This window comes from Rana temporaria, chromosome 1 (assembly GCF_905171775.1).
Source record: "Rana temporaria chromosome 1, aRanTem1.1, whole genome shotgun sequence".
In the NCBI taxonomy this organism is placed as follows: domain Eukaryota; kingdom Metazoa; phylum Chordata; class Amphibia; order Anura; family Ranidae; genus Rana; species Rana temporaria.
The window spans coordinates 210,312,354-210,336,928 of NC_053489.1; the positions used below are offsets into that span (position 1 = coordinate 210,312,354).

The window sequence follows — 24,575 nt, forward strand, 5'->3', positions numbered from 1 at the left end:
CGTTTAATTTCAGCCAATACATGAGCCGAAATTTCAAGCTGTCTATGGCAGCCCTAAATCTACTATACTTTTCGGTTTCCCTTTATCATAATTTTTTTAGCATTCATTCTGGCACAAAGGCTGGATTTATCTGTGACTGTTGGGTTATACTGGTGCCTACACAAGGACCTCTTTCTAGGTTCACAGCTGTGGTCCAGCCCCAGGTTTCACCCTGTCTCTGAAGACTCAATTTGTGAGCAGGTTGTGTGTGGTGAGCTCTGAGAGCTACCTTAAGACCCCTTTCACGCTTGGGTGCTTTGCAGGCGCTATAACGCTAAAAATAGCGCCTGCAAAGTGACCTGAAACAGCTGCTGCTGTCTCTCAAATGTGAAAGCCTCGAAGGCTTTCACACTGGAGTGGTGCGCTAGCAGGAAGGTAAAAAATGTCCTGCTAGCAGCATCTTTGGAGTGGGGAAGGAAATCAATGGGCACCGCGGCTATAGCGCCGGCAAATCGCCTCTGCAGAGGCGCTTTACAGTGGTTTTAACCCTTACTCGGCCGCTAGCTTGGGTGGGTAAAAGCGGCGATTAGCGCCGCAAAATTTACGGTAAAGCGTCGCTAAAAATGGCAGCGCTTTACCGCCGACACACCCACCAGCCCAGTGTAAAAGGGGCCTAATACTAGGACCTACAGGCACCATTTAAAAATACCCATTCAATGCTAAGGGACTGAGCGTTTGTATCATCTACAGTGTGAAGTGTCGCACACATGCATTTTCTCTCCCACCATTCAGCATTGTGGACGCTTCTCCTGACTGCAGCTTAATCCAACCCCAGTTGGTCATTGCTGCCTGACTACAGTCACCTCCAGCCGCCTGAATTTCACCTGCTTCTAGCAGCTTATTAAGCTGGCCATACACCATACAATTTTCTTTAGATTTCCCTTCAACTGTGTAGTACTAGGGCCTGCCTGATTGCATACAAATTGAAAGTGTTTAGATTTGACCTCATATTATATGGTTTTGGTAAATCTAAAGGAAATCTATAGACGAAAATTGTATAATGTATGGTCAGCCTTAGTGAGTATTCAGTCAGTGCCCTCATCTGAGTCTTCCTGAGCTTCATCAGGCAAAGTCCCAGGATGTTTTCACCAAAATCAAGAAAAAATTAATTCACTATATAACAACCCTATTTGCTAAATCCGACCGCAGAAGTCATAAACGGGCTTCAGTGCCTTCCTCTGCAGAATCTTTATCGTCCTGCAGCCTTATCGGTCTTTGAGCTCCCAAGCTCTGATGCTGAGTCTCTTAGATCAATAACTGACAACCCTACACCTGAGGAGCTGCAGGACTCTGATATTACTCATGGACATAGGCGTGCACACAGGGTGTACCAGGTGTGCCCAGGCACACCCTAATCACCCTGTGCAGCAACGATTTCCTCTACTGCCCTGGTTCCCCCCTCCTTCCCCCCGCAGCACTTCCGGATTCCCTACTCTTCTCTCCCTACAGTTGTTGCTGCAGGGATGTTTTAGGATGAGTAGGGGAATGGGCCCGTAAATATGTAACTTACCGGCCCCTTCCCTTTCATCGTGAGTGATCGGTACGTGTTTGATCTTTAGGGTGCACACCCTAATGCAAAAGGCTGCACACACCTATGCTCCTGGAATTAAAGGAATGATCACAGCTCTTGTTAATGCAGTTCACACTACTTTAGACTGCAGCTTCTATTCGTGCTGTCCCTAGTCTTGTTTTCTTTAGGATCTCCTATACCACTATGACCTTTCCGGTTAACCCACTGTTCACTCCCCTTAAACCAGGGGTGTCCAAACTTTTTTCAATGAGGGCCAGATTTGATGAAGAGAACATGCATGAGGGCTGACTATTTTGCCTGACATTCTTTGAACCATTAAAATTGGGTCTAAGTGTGTTCGTCTGAGCACCACTACACTGCCCAACAAGAATTTTCTTGCCTTTGTGGCTGTGTGTGGTGAAGAGATGAGCTTGGGCGTGTTATTTGGATTCACTGTATATATTTATTTTGTGGCCCTAACGAATCCCAGAGCGCTGCTCAGGACTAAGGATGAGCTTGGGCGTGTTATTTGGATATACCGTATTTATTGGCGTATAACACGCACAGGCTTACCATTGCCATGAATGCAGCCTCACCATTTGGTATAAATGCAGCCTCACCATTGCCACGAATGCAGCCTCACCATTGCCACGAATGCAGCCTCACCATTGCCACGAATGCAGCCTCACCATTGCCACGAATGCAGCCTCACCATTGCCACGAATGCAGCCTCACCATTGCCACGAATGCAGCCTCACCATTGCCACGAATGCAGCCTCACCATTGCCACGAATGCAGCCTCACCATTGCCACGAATGCAGCCTCACCATTGCCACGAATGCAGCTTCACATGTGCCACGAATGCAGCCTCACATGTGCCATGAATGCAGCCTTACCATTGCAACCAATGCAGCCTCACATTTGCCATAAACGCAGCCTTATCATTGCCATCAGTGCAGCCTGATCGATGCTGCATTGGGGGCAGAGGGAGGGGGGCAGGACGAGTGCCGACAGATTACAAACAGGAAAATCTCTTGTTTACTCTGTGGCCGCTTTAATACAAAGTCCCGCCTCCTATTATGGACAGAACAGCTGTCCAATGGCATCCCAGGATATGGAACTTCCAATACAGACACTGCTGAGTAAACAGGAGATTCTCTTTATGTAATCTGACGGCGCTCGTCCTGCCCCCTCCCTGTCCCCTCCAAGGCAGTGCCGATAAATACGGTATATATCTTTTGTGGCCCTGGGGGCCACAAACCATATATATATCCAAATCTCCAGGGGGGCCATATTAAATCAACAGGGGGGCCACATTTGGCCCGCGGGCCGGACTTTGGACATGCCTGCCTTAAACAGATAGCTACACTTTACCTGCTTGAGGAGGACTTTGTTAAACATTGGGCTGCCCCCTATGGATTCAGCAGTTTCCTGACTTAACAAAGCCTTGACCATCCCAGTGCAGGATACTCCTGTATTTAAGAACCCCATTGACAAGCATACAGTGCCTTGAAAAAGTATTCATACCTCCTTGAAATTTTCCACATTTTTCCTCCTTCCTCCTCTGAGGCCAAGAAGACCTCCCCCCCTTTCATTACTCCCCAGATTTAGCTTCAAGTCTGGCTCCCTTTCTGCCAGTAAACCATGGACTCCCAAGTCCCCCAAATCCTCAGACAAATGTTCAGCATAGTCTTTTGCAGGAATTTGAACAGCCAGCACCAGATGCCTCGATTAGAGAGGTTGGTTTCAGGGGCTACAAGCTAGAATTTTTCTAGCCACTCGATTCCTGTGTCCTTCAATGAACTGCAAAAATGGATGTTACGGGAAGTACAAAACTCCTATTTTGTTCCTCTAGCAATTGTTATCATAGCTTTTCTAGTTGTAGTGTTCATTAGTCTGTTACTTAAAGAGTTGCTTCCTTCCACAGATTTGGGATGTTTGAGTTCCTCAGTAATCATATGCGGGATGCTGATGGGAAATTGAACAGTACGCGCAGCTTGATATGTGGCCTAGGTGCTGGTGTGGCTGAAGCTGTTGCAGTGGTTTGTCCCATGGAAACCATCAAGGTGAGATTCCATGCCTATAGCTACAGGAACTAATGGTTAAACAAAATGGCCGTTAAGCAGGCTACACATAATAAAAAAAAAAGGGCACACAGGTCAGCCTGGATAATAGATAAAAGGGGGTCACACAGTGGAGCCCAGAACACCAGGGGGTGGGGGTGATCAAATCAGTGGGTGGTACAGATATTTAAACTGACCCCCCTGCAGCACAGCTAAAGGGAGGGAGAGGAGGATAAACCGGCAGCGCTGCAAAGGGAGCCACAAGTGGATCTGTGTCAGCAATAGGCAGTACAGCCATCCCTCCTGCTCTGCAGGTGTTATGGCCCCCTTTTGAACTGATGGGACCAGGGCCCGGTACAGGAGGGCAGGCTGTACTGCATTTTCAGTGGTCCTGGTCACAGCCCATATTCCCGGCTATGTTCGCTCTAGTGGGGCACCCTATGTGCACAGGAAGACATGGAAGAGGCTGCTTCCATCATACCCTTGACTTAGCCCTATATAATCCATTCCACTTTAGATGGTCCGTTCACATATTCAGAACTTAGCTTCTAGTCACATAATTCTGTCTGGTGCAACTTACTCTCTAATTGTGAGACACATATGAAGATAGGTTGCATTTTCACACAGGTTAACAACACATGTTCTCACTACAACAAATTATCAAAACTAGCCATGATGGATAAAATGTATGCATTTCAAAGCCTAATTTTAGCAGTAGTAACTTGAGTTATTAAAGATTCAAGCTTTTGGGATAACTTGGATCCGTTTTTCCGATTTTATACATTTCTTGGCTGCTGTCACAATCTTCCAGATGTAGTGGGGGGGATAGAATTATGGGGCTTGTGACAGGCACTCAGTTAAAAGTGTCTGATTATGCTCGCCCTTTTTGCCCATTGTGGGGAGGGGATCCTTTTCATGCCCCCTCTATCAAAATGTAAAAACAATGTGGCTGTGTGGGGGTTGCGTCCACACAACCACGTCATTCATTCACAGAGAGCAGCTGACATCTTGTGTAGTTCTCAATGAACTACGAGGGCGCTGATAAGCACTCCTAGTTCATTAATACTTCCTGCTCTTCAGTAAATTCCCATATTGGAGGTACAGGCAGAGATGTACTTAAAATCTCCAAGAGCCTGACATTGCACCTGCAATCTACAATGCTCTGCAGGCTCATAAAAAAAAAAAAAAAAAAAACTTTATTTATTTTTTTTACCAGCAAATTTTTTTTTTTTTGTATTTATTTATTTTTACAAAAGTGAACTTATCCTTTAATTTTTACATTTTGATTGGAGTATACCTTTCTCACATGTTGTATTCTGGCGCAATCCAGTGTTCATTGTGCAGAACTGAACCTTTTGTTTGTTTACATGACTTGCTTTTAGACCAAATACCAATCATAAGCAGCACATTGCTCTAGGTTGGCTTTGGTGCTTTTATTACCTGTTATGGAAAATGTGTTCTAATTGATCAGTCTGTGCTAAACAAGGTATCTAGAATTTCAATACGTTTATATGAAGACTTTGAGAATTAAACTTTTTGAAATGTTATCTGGTTTGTTAAAAATGTTTTTACATAAAAAAGGGATTCTGGAAATGTTTAATATAAATAGAAGACATATTGTGGGGAATTCAGTAAAGCTGTTGCAACACTTTTTTTTGGTGTTAATGTGTTTCACTAAGTTCAAAAACCATCTGCAACAGTTTGGTTCTGACAGTGACTGCTGCTCCAAATCCAGGTAATTCTAATTTTCCCTGCTTCTACATTGTGGCTCAACACCTGCTAGAAAATTTGAATTAATATACCGATAGTTCATATCTTACAAAAGTGGAGCTCATTATGCCAACTTTCTTTTGGCATACAGTGACCGATTTTTGCAAAGTGTCTCGCATGCTTTCTAAAAGTGGTGCAGCAGGCGACAAAGTACTAGTTTTGGACAGTTGCATAGAACAGTAAGACACTTTCGCAAAATTTGTCGGTGCCAGTCTTTATGAATTCCAGGGATTATGGTTTTATGGGTGAGGAGATTTTCAGACATCTCAAAAGTTCCATTTAACAACATCTCTCAGATTGTAAACTCCAACGAACAGGGCCCTCTAATTCCTCTTGTATTGAATTGTAGTGTACCTGTAATTTTGTAAAGCGCTGGGCAAACTGTTGGCGCTATAGAAATCCTGTATAATTAACAATAATAATACTTTTTTTCTCACCTCGTCTTTCAGGACAGCACCTGGAGAGAGCGCAGCTCCACCCACTTCCCAGGAAACACTGCAGTCAATGCTATAAATTCCGCCCCCTTCCACCATGGCCTCAGTTGTAGTGTTTCCTCCGGCCATGGTGGAAGCGCTGCAGGGAACCAGGGGTGTGCTGTTCTCTCCCCAGGCGGGGAAGGTGGATTGTGTGTAAGCATACCGGTGTTTTAGGTTAGGAGGTGATCCTCCAGAGGCGGACTCGACTTCTCCCCTGACGTGCGGGTGAAAGTCGGGTGCTTCTCCTCTTCGGTCCGGCGAGGACAGAGGCTGCTGGAGGTCCCGCTCCCTTAGTCCGGGCATCGTAGCTTGCGGGGGGGCGGTCAGGTGCCGTCCTTCCGGCATACGAGGCTCCGGAGCGGAGGGCGTAGTGACGTCCTTTCCGGGTGGAGGCGGGACTTCCGGCGGCGCGTGGCGGCTTCCGGTTCCGGCCGCCTGGAACGCAAGAGGGGGAGTGAGCCTCGGCGGTGCTATTTCCGGGTCTCGCAGCGGCGAGAGGAACCCGGGAGATTTAAAAGAGCTGTCGCACGCCCGCAGCGTTCTGGGACCATGGAGCCAGAAGACGCAGCGGAGGTGGCGGGAGCAGGAGCCACAAGCACCAGCCCGGCCCAGGTAGGAGACCCAGCGAGGGTCAATGTACCAGGGTGTTGTTATGTCCCTCTTTTCTGCCCCTTCGGGGGAGGGGAGACTGCCTCACTCACCCTAGTCACTTCTGTGGGTGCGTGTAGTTTTTTGGTACAGCGGTGATGGGTGCTGGTTTTTATTTGTTCACTAGCTGTGTGCACTTGTGTGTTTTGTTGGCTGGCGTACAAAGGTTAAACATAGCGTTGTTGTCCTTTGTGTCGTTTCAGAAAGTTAAAGAAAAACTTAAAGTGGTAGAACCTCCTCCTTCCAAGAAGCGGTGTGCTACTTGTAAAGCTTCCCTTAAAGGGAACTGGACCAAACCTTTATGCAAAACTTGTATTGCGGAGATTGTCAGGGGGGAAGCCTCTACTAGTTCGGCCTCTGAGCAGACCACCGTCAAGGGAACGGGGGAGTTGCTCTCTTCATTTAGGGAGGAGTTGCACCAGACTTTCCAGTCTTTTCGCTCCTTTCTGGACAAGGGTCCGACTAAAGGATCTAAGGCCAGGGCCAGTACCCCCTCCACACCTAGAAGGTTAGACAGTGAGTCCGAGGAGGAGGAACCTGAAAATGCTATTTCAGGATCAGAGGCGGAGGATGAAGAAGAAAGGGATACTTCTTCCTCACGCTATAAACTGTCCTTAGAGGAGGTTGATGACCTATTAAGGACAATTCATTCTACCCTAAACATTAAAGAAGATGCGACTCAGCTGTCATTGCATGACAGGATGTACCAGGGTTTGGATGAGGTAAAACATCGTACCTTCCCGGTACATAAAGTATTGTCTGAGACAATTAAAAGAGAATGGAAGGACCCAGAGAAGGCACCCTTCTTTTCTAAATCTCTGAAAAGGAGATTTCCTTTCGATGAGGATCCAACGCAGGCCTGGAATAAAAGGCCTAAACTGGATGCAGCATTCTCAAAAGTTTCCCGCAATACGGACCTAGCTTTTGAGGATACAGGTGCCCTTAAGGATCCCCTGGATAAAAGAGCAGATAGCCTGCTCAAAAAAGCCTGGGATACCTCCTTGATTAATCTTAAACCAGCTATGGCATCCACTGTGGTGGCCAGAAACCTTGAGCATTGGCTGGATCAGCTCAAAGGTCATATCGAGGCCGGTACCTCTCGTAGAGAGCTTTTGGAGTCCTTTCCAGTCCTTATGAAAGCGGTAGGCTATATAGCGGATGCTTCGGCTGAATCCGTGAAGCTCTCCGCCAGATCCTCGGCGTTGATAAATTCAACCAGAAGGGCCTTATGGGTTAAGACCTGGCAGGGGGACACAGCCTCTAAGCTGAAACTGTGTGGGTTACCTTTTGAAGGAGACTTGGTTTTTGGCACAGGACTAGACACCGTCCTGGATAGGACGGCGGATAGAAAGAAGGCTCTTCCTTTAAAAAAGGTAGATTCGGGGCCCAAGAAAAATTTTCGTCCTTTTTTCCAAGCCAAGGGTCCTAAGGAGGCACAAAGAGGTCAGGGTGGTAGACCCTGGCGGTCCCAGAGGGGCCGCGGGAAGCCTGGGGTGTTGTTTCGCTCCCCCAGCCAACCTGCTAAGCCCCAGTGACGGTCTCCCAGCTGTGGGTGGTCGGCTCCAAGCCTTCCTTCCACAGTGGGCAGAGGCGACGTCCAGTCCGTATGTGCTCAAACTGATTGCAGAGGGATACGCACTGGAGTTTTCGGGAAAACCACCGTCGCGGTTTTATGTGACCCAATTGCCCAGGGAGCAAGAGAAGTCTCAGGCTATGCTGACATTAGTGGAGGATTTTCTCCAACAGAGGGTGATTACGCCAGTTCCCCAGAGAGACCAGGGGGAGGGCTGTTATTCCCATATATTCCTTGTAAAGAAGCCGTCGGGCAAATTCAGGTTAATTTTAAACCTGAAGGTCCTGAATCTAGCTATCCGGTACAAGAGATTCCGCATGGACTCTATATACTCGGTGAGAAAGCTTCTTCCCCTGGGGTGCTTTCTAGCTTCAATAGATTTAAGGGATGCTTATTTGCACGTCCCGATCAGGACTTCCTCCCAGCGCTATCTGCGTCTAGCCATCAGAACAGAGAGCGGAGTGAGACATTTTCAATTCAGAGCCCTCCCATTCGGCCTTTCCTCCTCTCCCAGAGTCTTTTCAAAGGTGGTGGCAGAGGCCTTGGCACCCCTAAGGCTCAGGGGGATTTCCATAATTCCATACTTGGACGACCTCCTGCTGTTCGCCAAGTCGGAGGAGCAGCTTCTCCTGGACCTGAGGAGGACCCAGGCTCATTTGGAAGGGCTCGGTTGGATCCTGAACAAAGAAAAGTCAAGTCTAGTGCCCTCCCAGAGGATAGTCTTTCTAGGATACGTTATAGACTCTGTTCAGGGGAAAATCTTTCTACCAGAAGAAAAGATAGAGAAAGTTCAGGCTGCGGTGAAGGCAATTCAGACGAATGTGCCGATTTCTGTGCGCTCAGCCATGTCCACAATGGGCTTACTCACGGCCTCCATTCCGGCGGTGCAGTGGGCTCGTCTCCATTCAAGGGGCCTACAACAGGTGATCCTTCAGAATTGGACCCATGGGGAATCCCTAGAGAAGAGATTCAGAGTTCCGTCTTCAGTGAAGAGGAAACTTTGGTGGTGGAGAAGCCAGGCAAATCTGCGCCTAGGTCTGTCTTGGTCCTTCCTCACTACAAGGGTCCTAACTACGGACGCGAGTTCGTGGGGATGGGGTGCTCACCTGAACGGGCAGATGGCACAGGGATCCTGGACGAGGGAAGAGTCCAGAAGGTCCTCCAATTGGAGGGAACTCAGGGCCATTTGGTTAGGGCTAAGGGCCTTCCAGGAGCTGATTCTGGACCAGCATGTCCAGATTCTGTCAGACAACGCCACAGCAGTGGCGTATGTTTCCAGACAGGGGGGCACGAGAAGCAGAGTACTCCTCAGTCTGGCCTTACAGACTCTGTCCTGGGCAGAGGTGAATTTGGCTTCCCTATCGGCAGTACACCTAAAAGGCAGCCTAAACATGCTGGCAGACTTTTTAAGTCGGACGAGGGTTCTGGAATCGGAGTGGTGTTTATGCCCGGAGGTCTTCCAAGAGCTAGTAAACAAGTGGGGAACTCCTCAGATAGACCTGTTCGCGGCCCAGTCCAATGCCAAGGTTCCGGTTTATTTTTCTCTAAACAGAATGGACCAGGCAGAGGGTCTAGATGCGTTAGTTCAACGCTGGCCCTTCCGCCTGTGCTATGCCTTCACCCCGGTTCAGATCATTCCCTTAGTGTTACGGAAGCTTCAGGAGGAGAAGACTACTCTGATCCTGATAGCCCCATAATGGCCCAAGAGGCCTTGGTTTTCGAGTCTGTTGGAACTGGCGGTAGAAGACCCCTGGGTTCTACCAGTCAGAAGAGATCTACTTTTTCAGGGCCCTCTACTGCATCCAGACGTGAGTCGGTTAAGGCTCACGGCCTGGTTACTGAAGAGCTAATTCTTAGCAGGAAGGGTCTATCCAAACGTTTGGTAGACACGCTACTTAGTAGTAGGAAAGAGGTCACGAGGGCCATCTATTTCAAGACTTGGAAGGTTTTCAATTCTTGGTGTGAAGTTAAAAATTATTCTCCTTTGAATACTTGTTCCGTCTTGGAGTTTTTACAAGACGGTATGGATAAGGGTCTGGCAGCCAGCACCTTGAAAGCGCAGGTGGCGGCTTTGTCAGTGTTTCTAGAGAGACGTTTATCTCTAGAGCCTTATGTCATCAGATTTTTTAAGGCCTTAGCCAGGGCTAGGCCTTCCCCGTTTAAATTTTTCCCCAAGTGGGATTTATCAGTGGTCCTGGGGGGTTTGACTCAAAAACCCTTCGAACCACTGGTAGACGCCTCTGTAAAGTCTCTAACTTTAAAATTGGTGCTTTTGGTGGCGGTCACCTCAGCAAGGAGGATTAGCGAGCTTCAGGCGCTTTCCGTTTTGGAGCCTTTTTTGTCAATCTTCCCTGATAGGGTAGTATTAAGAACTGATCCGAGTTTTCTTCCGAAGGTAGTGTCAGTATTTCATAGGACGCAGGAAATAGTGTTACCTACATTTTGTCCAACTCCTTCTTGTCCGAAGGAGAGGGAATTCCATTCCTTGGATGTCAGGAGATGCATTAGACGCTATCTAGAGGTCTCTAGCGAGTTCAGAAAGGCGAATTCGCTTTTCGTTCTGTTTTCAGGTTCCCGCAAGGGACATGGGGCTTCCAAAAGTACGCTGGCTAGATGGTTGCGCATGGCTATCCATGAGGCATACAAAGCTAAAGGTTTGGATCCCCCTCCGGGAGTTATGGCCCATTCTACTAGGGCGGTGGCAACTTCCTGGGCAGAACGGGCTGGAGCTTCACCAGAACACATCTGTAAAGCGGCAACGTGGACGAGCTTTTCCACCTTCGCTCGTCATTATAGGATGGATTTGCTCTCTGTGTCAGAGCAGTCTTTTGGCAGGAAGGTCCTGCAAGCGGTGGTCCCACCCTAGAGTAAGTACTCGGTTATCATCTCCAGGTGCTGTCCTGAAAGACGAGGTGAGAAAACCTTAGTTAGACTTACCGGTAACGGTATTTCTATGAGTCTTTCAGGACAGCACCGATAACCCGCCCTTTTATTATTAAAGATAATATATATATATGCTAATGTGTGTAGTTTCTATGTTCTGCTTATCTAATTTCAGCGTGGCCGGAGGTACTCGTGAACAACTGAGGCCATGGTGGAAGGGGGCGGAATTTATAGCATTGACTGCAGTGTTTCCTGGGAAGTGGGTGGAGCTGCGCTCTCTCCAGGTGCTGTCCTGAAAGACTCATAGAAATACCGTTACCGGTAAGTCTAACTAAGGTTTTTTTTTTTTTAAGATTTATTGAATGTTAAATATCAATAAACAGCATTACAAAATTCCAGACAGTCTGCAGCATGTGACAATAAGTCCCTAGCTCATATTTCAACAAACATTTACTTTCCCCAAAATAGGGGCTTGTATAGTTGGCCCTGCAGACATTTAGGGCATTTAACGTGTATGCAGATAAAACATGGCTTATAGAAACCATACCCCAGTTGCTATTAGAACAACAATCTATCTAGAATCCATTCTACTGGGCAGAATCCTGGAGTGTTTAACCATGTGTCCCATAATTTTATTAAATTTAAGCGTGCACCCTCTATGTTGGTAGATGTACTTTTTCAACCGTAAAGTGTCCCCCATCTGCGAAATCCATTCTTAAAGTGTGGGAGGGTCAACTGCTTTCCAGTGCCTGAGTAAGAGTTTACGGGCCTGAAAAAGGGCCCTGTTTTATGGCCTGCTTATAGTGTGTTCCTGGACTGAGAGCTAATCTAGAATACCTAATATACAAGGCTTTGGGTCAGTGGGAACAGTGACCTGAAATACCGCATTAATTGTTTTCAGTACCCCGGACCAGTACAGATGGCATTTTGGACATCTCCACAGTAAATATATTACATAGTTAGTCAGGTTGAAAAAAGACACAAGTCCATCCAGTTCAACCATAAAAAAAGAAAAAAAAAATCGTACAATTCCCATATACCCAATTCTATACCCACAGTTGATCCAGAGGAAGGCAAAAAACCCCAGCAGAGCATGATCCAATTTGTTACAGCAGGGAAAAAATTCCTTCCTGATCCCCCGAGAGGCAATCGAATTTACCCTGGATCAACTTTACGTATAAATGTCAGTACCCAGTTATATCATGTACATTTAGGAAAGAATCCAGGCCTTTTTTAAAGCAATCTACTGAGCTGGCCAGAACCACCTCTGGAGGGAGTCTGGTCCACATTTTCCACAGCTCTTACTGTGAAGAAACCTTTCTGTAGTTGGAGATGATTTTTTTTTTCTTCTTGACATAAAGAGTGCCCCCTTGTCTTTTGTGTTGACCGTAAAGTGGATAACTCAACACTAAGTTCACTATATGGACCCCTTATATATTTGTACATGTTGATCATATGCCCCCTTATTCTCCTCTAATCTTTCCTCTTAGCTGAGCTCCTCCATTCCTCTTATTAGTTTGGTTGCCCTTCTCTGCACTTTCTCCAGTTCCCTGATATCCTTTTTGAGAACTGGTGCCCAAAACTGAACTGCATATTCCCGATGAGGTCTTACTAATGATTTGAACACCATAATTAAATCACAGTGATCTCTAAAACATCTGGTGCATGTAAAATCGTCCCTCATTCCCACCCTTGACAGCCGAGCAGATGTAAAATGCACCCGAAGGACTATGTAGAGCTGAGATAGGCGCTGCGTTACATTGAGAGAGCACGTTTGTACAGCTTGCAGGACCTCCTCCCACTGTTCTTCCTCGAGTAGGGAAGCCTAGTAGGAATATGGAGGGGAGCATTGAGTAGCAATATTGAGTTGAGACACCTCGGCCATATAATTAAAGATAGGGGTCGAGGAGTGTATCAACAGCTCCCCAACTGTTTGTGCCTTAACAGCATGCTGCAATTGCAAGTAGTAGAATCGCATAGAGTGTGGTATGTTGAATTTTTGTTGAAGATCTGTAAAAGAGGATAAGGTGCCATTGCAAAAAAATATGTTTCAGACAAGTGATCCCATGCTTTTTCCACCTAAGCCCGCTGTCCAATAGTAGCAGTTCAGGGTAGTGTTATCCCATATAGGGCTGTAATTAGTGAAGCCAGTGACATTTTGCAATTGTCTGGTCTTATTCCATATCTTTGCATAAGGTTAAACGTGGGAAATCTTTTGTTAGATTTGACGTACGCCAATGCCTCTAGCTCCGTAGCCACATCACTAGTCCCTGTTACCTGCCCCATTAAGACACTGGTAGAATCATCACTCCCTTCCCCTGCTAGCTGGTGCCTATGCATGTGCATTACAGAAGACAACTCCTGCTGATAGGAGGCATTTTTCAACGGTAGATACCATTTGACTGGCAGAATTAAAAGCTATGCAAACAGCATGAGAGCTCCAGAAGTTATCTTCCTGGAGCAATTAATCTGTCCGATATGAATAATAGAGAAAAGTCTATGAGGTGGCAGGCGGCTCGTTGGACTCGGCTCATGATATGCCTGCTGTTTTAGCAAAGTAACTCAATTCTTGGATTTCAGATTTAACCCTTGCAGTGCAGGGGGAGCCCCACAAATTTCCCCGGAGGACTTGCACGCTCATACAGTCTTCATTAAACTCTTCTCGTTCCAAAAAAAAAAAAAAAAAAAAAAAAAAAAAAGCTATGCAAACAGCAGAGGGAGACTGTAGATGTCAGATTCTGCCTCGCTGTTGTAGGGCAGGTCGTGGCTGTGTTTCAGGGTGTTTTTTTTTCTGTGTTGCAACCTGCTGTTAGAAATGCCTCTTATGGTGTGTGCATGCACTATGGCGATGTCACGCCAGTGGGCACTTTTCAACGGAGGGCACTATACGATAGAACACGGGCTGCTTGGTAAAACACAACAATAATACTTGATTGACAACAGTTTAACTAACCTAAGCATGATAGATCTACAATTAAAAAAAACAAAACTTTTTCTTCCTGTAGGTGAAGTTTATTCATGACCAGTGCTCTCCAAATCCAAAGTACAGAGGGTTTTTCCATGGAGTCAGAGAAATTATTCGAGATCAAGGTATAAATATCCCTCTGTATATTATATTTCAATTATATGTCAACCCCAACAATGAACTTTTCCTATTTTCTTACTTTTGATCTATTAATATGCCATTGGAGGCGTTTTGTTATATCAGTTTGATAAGTTAAAAAAATGTGGATCTTGTCAGAAATTTACAGTTGTGTTTTCTCCATACGCCCCATGTTATCTCAAAAAGCCCTACTAGTTATCATGGACTAAAGAGTGATTAGCCTTTATGTTGCAAAGATATGAGAGTTGGAGAGGTTGAGTAGTTTAGCAAAAGACAGCTGGGAGAGCTGACACCACTCAGTGCACAAGAATGATGTGTACCATCAGCCCAAAAAAGGGCTTAAAGCTCAACTCCAGGAAACGATAAACACATCTCTTACAGTGGGGCTGTGCCTGCACTGCAAGGGTTATTTGCTCATGTAAGTCTAGGGGACACAGAAAAACTGATTTACTTACCCTGTCCTCCGCACATCCCTGCTGTTAGAACGGTATCCACAGTGTCTTCTCCCCTATGTTCCACCGGTCTAAGGTCCTGATGTCATCTAGACCAGTGCAAGATCCATATCCCTGCACTGGATGTAAGGCCTCGGAGGGATGACTAGTCCAATGCTTGAGTGTGGAGGAGCGCCATCTGCTGAAAAAGCAAAGAATTGGGTGCAGCCCCACTGCAAGGGATGATTTTGCAGTTTTCCAGAGTTGGGTTTTAAAGCGGAGTTCCGCCCAAAAGTGGAACTTCCGCTCATCTGTCTTTGACAGGTGTCCTGTTCTCACTTGCGGGAGCCACAGCCGTGGATATTGACGTCACAGCTTGGCTCCCTCCTCTTTCTCCTGTCGCCAGGCCAGTAGGAGAGAGGAGCAGAGCGCATGCACAGTAGGGTTCCCGGCGTGAAGCCGTAAGGCTACACTGCTGGGTTGCCTTAACCACAATGGCGAGGGCAGCACCCGACAGCTGTTGGAAACATCAGCTGCGTTGCCGACATCGCTGGACTCCAGGACAGGTAAGTGTCCGATTATTAAAAGCCAGCAGCTGCATTATGTGTAGCTGCTGGTTGTTAATTTTTGCAGCGTTGGGCGGACCTCCGCTTTAAATTAAGTATAGTTGTTGAGTGTGGTATGTGTTGCAATGATTCCGCTTTGGCATTAATAAAGTAATCTGAATTAAGAGCTGAGTGCATTTGTGGGAGTGCAACACAATTTTTTTTCTGTACTTGAAGTCTTTTTTTTTTTTTTTGTCTATACTTTTTATTACTGACAGGGTCTTTAACCACTTGCCTACTGGCCACTTTTACCCACTTCCTGCACAGGCCATTTTTCAGCTTTTTAGAGATCACACTTTGAATGACAATTACGCAGTCATGCAACAGTGCACCAATATGACATTTTTAGAATTTTTTGCACAAATAGAGCTTTCATTTGATGGTATTTAATCACCGCTGGGTTTTACATTTTTTTGCTAAAGAAACTGAAAACCAACATTTTTCATTGTTTTGTAATTTTTATCCTTCACTGATGTGCGCAGATGAGGTGGCACTGATGGGAACTGATAGGCTGCATTGATAGGTGGCACTGATGAGCACTGATAGGCTGCATTGATAGGTGGCACTGATGAGCACTGACAGGCGGAACTGATAGGTGGCACTGATTGGCAGCGCTGGTGAGCACTGTTGGGACTACACTGATTATCTGTCCCCTGATTATCAGTGTCGATGTCCCTTTAACACAAGACAGTTATGTTTTTCCTGTTCTCTCCTCATGCTGTCAGTTTGAGGAAAGAAAAGCCGTTAACCAGATTGGGTATACATCTGTGATCAGCTGTCATTGGACATAGCTGATCACGTGGTAAAGGGGTGCTGTGATTGGCCCTTTACCCTGATATGAAATCAGCTGAGTCTGAAGGACTCAGCTATTTAGAGTACGCTGCAGTGGGCGCGTGGGTAGTGCAATCACGGGAGGACGTCCATGTACGCCCTCCTGGAAAAGTAAGCCCGCACTGTAGCCGTATTTCGGCTATAGCGCGGGTAGAATCTAGTTAAAGGAACACTAAAGGCAAACTTTTTTTTTTTTTTTTTTAAATAACAAACATGTTCTACTTACCTCCACTGTGCAGCTCGTTTTGCACAGAGTGTCCCCTAACCCTGTCTTCTGGGGTCCCTCGGCGGCTGTCTCGGCTCCTCCTCGAAAAAAAGCTTTCCACCTTCATGTGAGCGAGCTCGCATGGTGGAAAGCTTTTGCGAGCGCACTCCCGTGATACAGCGGCGGGCATAGCCGCTGACTGTATCACTCGACTCCGCCCCCTAGTGCACCGCGTCATCCGTTCAACGGCCAGGCTGGTAACCGAAGGTGATCACGTGGACGCGCGCGGGACTTTCGAGGGGTTGGGTAAGTAAAACGGGGGTTCGGGGGGGGCGGTACCATAGGATGCATTAAGGTGAAAAAACATTTACCTTTACAAACCCCTTTAAAGGAAAATTCCAAACTAAATTCACTTATATATTGTACAATGCAAAATGTGCATTCATTTTTTTAAATTCTTTATTTAAACAAAAAAAAAATTGCATTAGAGCCAGGAAAGCATTGCAACCATGATCAGTGGATCTCATATGTTCAACAATCATGCACCTTGTTTTGTGGTGTTCTAATGATTTACTTTGTATAGTGAAATGGATGTGCTTTCTTTACATCTTTCATCATTATAGTCTGGGTGTTGTTACTTGTCATGTTTTTTTCCCCTAGGCATTAAAGGGACTTATCAAGGTCTCACAGCTACAGTACTTAAGCAGGGATCCAACCAAGCCATTCGCTTCTATGTCATGACCTCTATGCGGAACTGGTACAGAGGTATATAATTTGGCAATGCTTGATTGTTTTTTATTATTAATGAAATGACTTGGTTTACTTAATAATGTCCTATTCCATTACTTTTTTTGATGACTGTTTAGTTTACATTTAATTTTAAATTCAGCAAAGTGAATCTGCTCAGTATGGTATCACTGAAAATCATGTGACTTGGTTATACACTGACATATATATTTTTTATTTTATTTTATCAAAAAGATCCCTTATTTGCCAATTCTGAAAATGCTTAAAGCTTTATGCTCATCAGTTTGAGAAACTCCTTGCTCATTTTATAATGGCCACAAGATCAGCCTGTGCTTAACCACTTAAGACCCGGACCAATATGCAGGTTAAGGACATTGCCCCTTTTTGCGATTCGGCACTGCGTTGCTTTAATTGACAATTACGCGGTCGTGCGACGTGGCTCCCTAACAAAATTGGCATCCTTTTTTTCCCCACAAATAGAGCTTTCTTTTGGTGGTATTTGATCACCTATGCGGTTTTTATTTTTTGCACTATAAACAAAAAAAAGAGCGACAATTTCGAATTTTTTTTCTCAGTTTGGGCCGATACGTATTCTTCTACCTATTTTTGGTTAAAAAAATCGCAATTTTTTGAGTTTAGGCCGATACATATTCTTCTACCTATTTTTGGTAAAAAAATCGCAATAAGCCTTTATCAATTGGTTTGCACAAAATTTATAGCGTTTACAAAATAGGGGATAGTTTTATGGCATTTTTATTAATAATTTTTGTTTTACTAGTAATGGCGGCGATCTGCGTTTTTTTTTTTTTTTTTTTCATGACTGCGACATTATGGTGGACACATCGGACACTTTTGACACATTTTTGGGGCCATTGTCATTTTCACAGCGAAAAGTGCTATAAAAATGCACTGATTACTGTGAAAATGGCAATGGCAGTGAAGGGGTTAACCACTAGGGGGCGCTAAGGGATTAAGTGTGCCCTAAGGGAGTGATTCTTACTGTAGGGGGGCGTCGTGTCGCTGTAGGCGTGACGTCACTGATCGTCGTTCCCTATATCAGGGAACAGACGATCAGTGTAACTGCCACACAGAAGAACGTGGAAGTTGTGTTTACACACACCTCTCCCTGTTCTTCAGCTCCTGTGACCGATCGCAGGACACCGGCGGCGATCGGGTCCTGCGGGCGCGGTCACGGAGCTTCACACCGGGTCGCGAGCACGGAGGTGCCGCGCGCGACCCCGCGGCTGGGCTCTTAAAGGCAACGTACAGGTACGTGCCTGTGCCCAGCTGTGCCCTTCTGCTGACGTATATCGCGTGAAGGGGTCCTTAAGTGCTTAATCCGGAGTAATATCTCTGAAAACAAACCACTTTCTTTCATTTAATGAGCCATGTGAAAACTGGGCTTTGACATATTCATTTTGCACATGAAAAGAATTGACTTTATTATGTATGTTTGTGAGGCTGCATAGACCTGCAGTAACATTTTGTTCTTTAACATTTCAGGTGACAATCCTAACAAAGCAATGAATCCACTAATAACAGGAGCATTTGGAGCCATTGCAGGAGCTGCCAGTGTCTTTGGTAACACTCCCTTAGATGTAGTGAAAACCAGGATGCAGGTAATATGAACTGCAATGTTGACATACATATTGCTACTGCGAGAGACACTAAATATCATTTTATTCTGAGGGAGGAATAGTCTCAGGCAGTTTGTTTTGCCCCACAATAATTCATCTGGTTCTCCCTTTACAGTGTAAGAATAAATAGAAGATGGTGATTGGTTACCTGAGGTCTAGACGGACTGTATGAATTGTACAGACTATATTTGTGTCTCCTATATTAGACTAATCATACAGTTCTTCTAAATGTTAGTATTTAAGGTGGTTCTAAAGCCTTCGTTTTCTTTTACCTTAATCATTAGGGTAAAAAAAAAATCTGTGCTGCGTCTATCCTCCCAGCCCCCCTTATACTTACCTGAGCCCCATCTCGATCCAACGATGTGCGGCTTTCCTTGGCTCTCTCCCTCCTTGCTGGACAGATTGAAAGGGAATTCCACATCCTTGCCGCTCTTATAGTAAAGAACCCTCTACGTAGTTTTAGGTTAAACCACTTTTCTTCTAATTTTAATGAGTGGCCACGTGTCTTATTAAACTCCCTTCCGTGAAAAAGTTTTATCCCTATTGTGGGGTCACCAGTACGGTATTTGTGAATTGAAATCATATCCCCTCTCAAGCGTCTCTTCTCCAGAGAAAATAAGTTCAGTGCTCACAACCTTTCTTCATAACCAAGGTCCTCCAGACCCTTCATTAGCTTTTTTTCCCTTCTTTGTACTCGCTCCATTTCCAGTATATCCTTCCTGAGGGCTGGTGACCAGAACTGGACAGCATACTCCAGGTGCGGCCGGACCAGAGTCTTGTAGAACTGGAGAATTATCATTTTATCCCCTTTTTTAATGCATGCCAATATTCTGTTTGCTTTGTTAGCAGCAGCTTGCCATTGCATGCCATTGCTGAGCCTGTCACCTACTAGGACCCCTAGGTCCGTTTTCATCCTAGATTCCCCTAGAGGTTCTCCCCTTAGTGTAAAGATTGCATTCATATTTTTGCCACCAAAATGCATTATTATAGATTTTTCTACATTAAACCTCATTTGCCATGTAGTTGCCCATCCCATTAATTTGTTCAGATCTTCTTTGCAAGGTTTCCACATGCGGCTTAGAAGTTATTGCCCTACTTAGCATCGTCCGCAAATAGCAGAGATTGAACTGTTTACCCCATCCTCCAGGTTGTTTATGAACAAATTAAATAGGATTGGTCCCAGCACAGAACCCTGTTTTCACATAACACTGGCAGCGTATACACTATGGTACACACTATAATGAGTAAACATTGTTAGTCCAGCCGCTAATAACCAACAACATGGCTGCCTCAAAGGCGGCAACAACTTTTTTCCTTCTTACCCGGTGTTCTGTCAAAACGGCCAACTCATCATGTACAGTAGTGACAGTGTTCTGTGAAAACAGGCAAGTCATCCAAATATTCAATTACAGCTGCTGGACAGTCACCGGAAGTGACTTGTTGGAGATTTTGATGATTTGGCTCTTTTGATAGAACATTGGGACCCGCCGATCGTTCGTAAGAAAAGCAGAGTGGTGGTCTGCCCATGTAAACAAGGCAAACCGCCGTTCTGTGAGAGGGGAATGTGCTCATCTTTACGTTCCCACAATCAAAGTACCGCCCCCCCCCTCCCCCAGTTAGCAAGCACTCTTAGGGAACATATTAACCCTTTGATCGCCCCGGATGTTAATCCCTTCCCTGCCAGTGTCATTAGTACCGTAACAGTGCATATTTTTCTGTATTAGTGTCACTGGTCTCCAAAAAGTGTCAAATGAGTCCCGCTATAAGTCGCTGATCGCCGCACTTTTTGTTAAAAACGAAATATATAAAAATATACCAATCGATATTACACGTATTGTTTTTTGTTTGTTTTTTGACCAAAAATATGTAGCAAAATATATATTGTATTATATTATAAATTGATTTAAAAAAAAATATTTACTTTTTTATTGGGAAAATTTTATAGCAGAAAGTAAAGAATATTGTTTTTTTGTTTTTTTTAAATTGTCTGTGTTTGTATATAGCACAAAAAAATTAAACCGCAAAGGTAATCAAATACCACCAAAAGAAAAGCTATATTATATGAGGAAAAAAGAAGGGGTACAGCGTTGCACGCCCACACAATTGTCACAACACAGAACTCCAGCAAAAAAAAATAAAAAATCCTATTTAGTGAAAAAGAAAGCAACTTGTGCTGCAATACTCTCCTGCTCATCACATATATTTTTTTCTCCCACCACTAGTTGTCGCCAGTCTTCTTTTAAGGACGAGGACCAGTACCATCCAACCCACTTTATCTTACCTTGTGCTGTCATGGTCGTTCACTATTACTGTTGCACAACCAAAACTTAGAGTACTACTGCATTAAACAGCAATCGCACATAATTATTTGGGCTCTGTACACTGCAGCAGTAAGAACTGCCCCTGCTGCTGTCAGAGGGAGAACCTGTTATGTCATTGGTTTCGCTTGTTTCAGTTAATCAGTTTAGCACAACCTACAGGTTTTGTCATTGATCATTAGCATCTGGATGTTACAAATGTTTAAAGGGTAACTCCACTTTTGTGTGGGGAAAAAATTTGCAGACAAAAATTAAAATTAATATAACGTAAACAATTGTGACACAAGAACAGGTGGTCCGGTGTTTTTTTTTTTTTAGAGTTAAAAAGGGAATGTTTTAAGGAAAAAAAAAGTTTTGACTTTAGAACAACTTTAAAGTGGAACTAAAGTCCCACTGTAAAAAATGTTTACTGCAGAAGAGACATGCACTGTCTCTTCTGCAATAAAATGCACCTACCTACCTGCTGCCTCTGGCACTGTGCATGTCTCTGAGTGCTGGGGTGATGGCCTTCTGCGCATGTGCAGGAGTAACGTCCTCCCCCCACCCAAAGAGGCCCAAAGACCGGCACTCAGAAGAAGATGACCGTTAAGTATGGAGACTTTAGATCCGCTTTCGGATAAGAAATGGATACCTAAATTGTTCTTATTTGCAGGACAAATAAGTTCTTTTTTTTAATAATATCTTTCTGAAATAATTTTATTTCCTATGCAATCTATTGACAAAATGAAAAAAAAAAAACTTAATTTTTCTTGTTTAACCAGAGATATTTTTAAAACAATGCATCTTATTATAGATACAAGTGTACATTTTATGCTACAATGTGTCCCATTTATAATGGCAATAAAATTGTGTTTCTGGTGCAAAGATTCGTAAATTCTAAAATGAAATCAAGCTTTTTGAAAAAAAGAAAAATCAATTTACATAGTAATAAATAAGAGTAAAGAGGCTATTTTTATTCTAAATTATAAGGGCCAGATTCACAGAGTAAGTACGCCGGCGTATCTACTGATACGCCGGCGTACTTTCAAATTTCCCGCGTCGTATCTTTAGTTTGAATCCTCAAACCAGGATACGACGGCATCTGGGTAAGATCCGACAGGCGTACGGCTTCGTACGCCTTCGGATCTTAGATGCAATACTTTGGCGCCCGCTGGGTGGAGTTTGCGTCGTTTTCCGCGTCGGGTATGCAAATTAGCGGTTTCCGACGATCCACGAACGTACGCGCGGCCGTCGCATTTTCTAACGTCGTCTGTAGTCGGCTTTTTCCGGCGTATAGTTAAAGCTGGTATTTTGCGGCGTATAGACTTGCCATGTTAAGTATGGCCGTCGTTCCCGCGTCTAAATTTGAAATGTTTTTTTTTTTTGCGTAAGTCGTCTGTGAATAGGGATGGACGTAACTCACGTCTAAGTTCAAAAAATGACGTTGTTGCGATGTCATTTCACGCAAAGCACGGCGGGAAATTTCTAGACGACGCATGCGCAGTTCATTCGGCGCGGGGACGCGCTTCATTTAAATTAAACCCACCCCTGATCGCCGATTTAAATTCCGCCGCCAGAAATACACTACGCCGCTGTAACTTACGGCGCGAAATCGTTGAGGATTCGAAATTCCGCCAGGTAAGGTACAGTGGCGTAGCGTATCTCTGATAAGCTGCACGGATCCAATTCTCTCTGGATCTGGCCCTAAATGTCGATTTTTACGATAGGCCCTCTTTAGTATGTTCAAATGTTAAAATGAGCTGAACATGGCATTTCTGTTCTGCTCTGTGTGTAGGATTGGACAGAAGATCTGTTTTAGCATTAGCAACCTTTAACCACTTGCTTACTGGGCACATATACCCCCCTCCTGCCCAGGTGAAATTTCAGCTTTCGGCACTGCGTCGCTTTAACTAACAATTGCGCGGTCGTGCGACGTGGCTCCCAAACAAAATTGACGTCCTTTTTTCCCCACAAGTAGAGCTTTCTTTTGGTGGTATTTGATCGCCTGTGCGGTTTTTATTTTTTGCGCTATAAACAAAAAAGTGCAACAATTTTGAAAAAAATACAATATTTTTACTTCTTGCTATAATAAATATCCCAATTTAAAAAAAAAAACAAATTTTTTTTCTCAGTTTAGGCCGATACGTATTCTTCTACATATTTTTGTTAAAAAAAAAAAAAAAATCGCAATAAGCGACTGGTTTGCGCAAAAGTTATAGCGCTTACAAAATAGGGGACAGAATTATTATTTTTTATTTATTTTTTTTACTAGAAATGGCGGCGATCTGCGATTTTTATTGGGACTGCGACGTTATGGCGGACACATCGGACACATTTTTGGCCCCATTCACATTTATACTGCGATCAGTGCTATAAATATGCACTAATTACAGTATAAATGTGACTGGCATTGAAGGGGTTAACACTAGGGGGTGAGGAAGGGGTTAAATGTGTTTCCTATCAAGTGTTCTAACTGTAGGTGGAGGGGGGGTGACTGGGGGGGGGTGACCGATCTGTGTCTCTATGTACAAGAGACACAGATCGGTCTCCTCTCCAAAGACAGCACCGCTGTCTCTGTGTAAAACGGCAATGAGAGATGATCTTATATGTTTACATATGAGATCATCTCTCATTGGCCGCACAGATCGCATCGCAAACGGCCACTCTGATTGGCCGTTCGCGGCGATCTGTAATTGGCTGTGTCCGAGGGACACGGCCAACACAGATTTTCCCCGCTGCGCGCTCTGGAGCGCCCAAAGGGGCGGACGTCAATTGACGTCCTGTTGGCTTTTGGGATCCGCGCTGTAGCCGTCAATTGACGGCAGGCGGATCCCAAGTGGTTAAAACTTTGTGAGATGTTGATCATCATATATAGGGAGGAAGATTCTGTCTTTGGGTGTTTGTAAAAAATAAATAAAAAATTGTGGTAGATCTGCTTGCTCTGAACTGTTTGAAGATAACACATAATTATTTTGTTTTGCAGGGACTGGAAGCTCATAGATACAAAAGTACATTGGACTGTGCCTATCAGATACTCAAGTACGAGGGACCCAAAGCGTAAGTTATTAATTTCATTAAAATGTTCTCAATGCATTCTGTTGACATATACTTCCCAACCATTCTCTGAATCGTCTTCTAGCTTTACATATGGCATAGACTCATTTTAGCATTAATTTTTTTTTTAAAGTGTCCTGCCAGCATCTAAAGTTGTCATCTCCTCCCACTTTCTAGGTTCTACAAGGGGACCATTCCTCGTCTTGGACGTGTCTGTCTAGATGTTGCTATTGTCTTTATAATCTATGATGAAGTGGTGAAGGTTCTGAACAAGGTTTGGAAGACTGACTGAGGGTTGTCTAAAGTTCTGATGGAAGAACCCAGTGACCCGCAATTACAGAGTCCATGGGTGTCGAAGACCTGATAATTACCCCATTCCCTGGTACTAAAATACTACAGTGCCTCTCATTCCTAAAAAAAAAAGATCCTCCATCCAATTTTCATAACTACAGCAAAATGTTCTGGTTAAAGGATAAGTTCACCTTTTAAAAAAAAAATAATACATGCACAAGATGCGGGAGGTAAAAAAATATGCATTTATTATTTTTTTTACTTGGAACGTGGAAAGTATTGCACTCATGATCGGCAGATCACGGGGGCCATGCAGGACTCCTGCAGACTTGTCAGTGTATCTGTATGCTCGTGTCTTGTATGGGCAGGAAAATACTCACTGACAGGACTCGATACAGCGCCATGATACTTT

General features: G+C 44.6%; 1 protein-coding gene across 1 annotated transcript in view; it reads left to right on the plus strand.

The window, feature by feature from the left end:
* Nucleotides 1-24,315, plus strand: part of SLC25A1 (solute carrier family 25 member 1) — a 60,188-nt gene extending 35,873 nt beyond the window's left edge. Inside the window, exons 4-9 of the mRNA XM_040348554.1 lie at nt 3,477-3,615; nt 13,968-14,052; nt 16,798-16,902; nt 18,388-18,503; nt 23,802-23,875; nt 24,050-24,315. Of these exons, the coding sequence (XP_040204488.1) occupies nt 3,477-3,615; nt 13,968-14,052; nt 16,798-16,902; nt 18,388-18,503; nt 23,802-23,875; nt 24,050-24,164 (634 nt within the window). The 3' untranslated portion in view covers nt 24,165-24,315. The remainder of the gene's footprint in view (nt 1-3,476; nt 3,616-13,967; nt 14,053-16,797; nt 16,903-18,387; nt 18,504-23,801; nt 23,876-24,049) is intronic.
* The last annotated feature ends 260 nt before the right edge of the window (nt 24,316-24,575 follow it).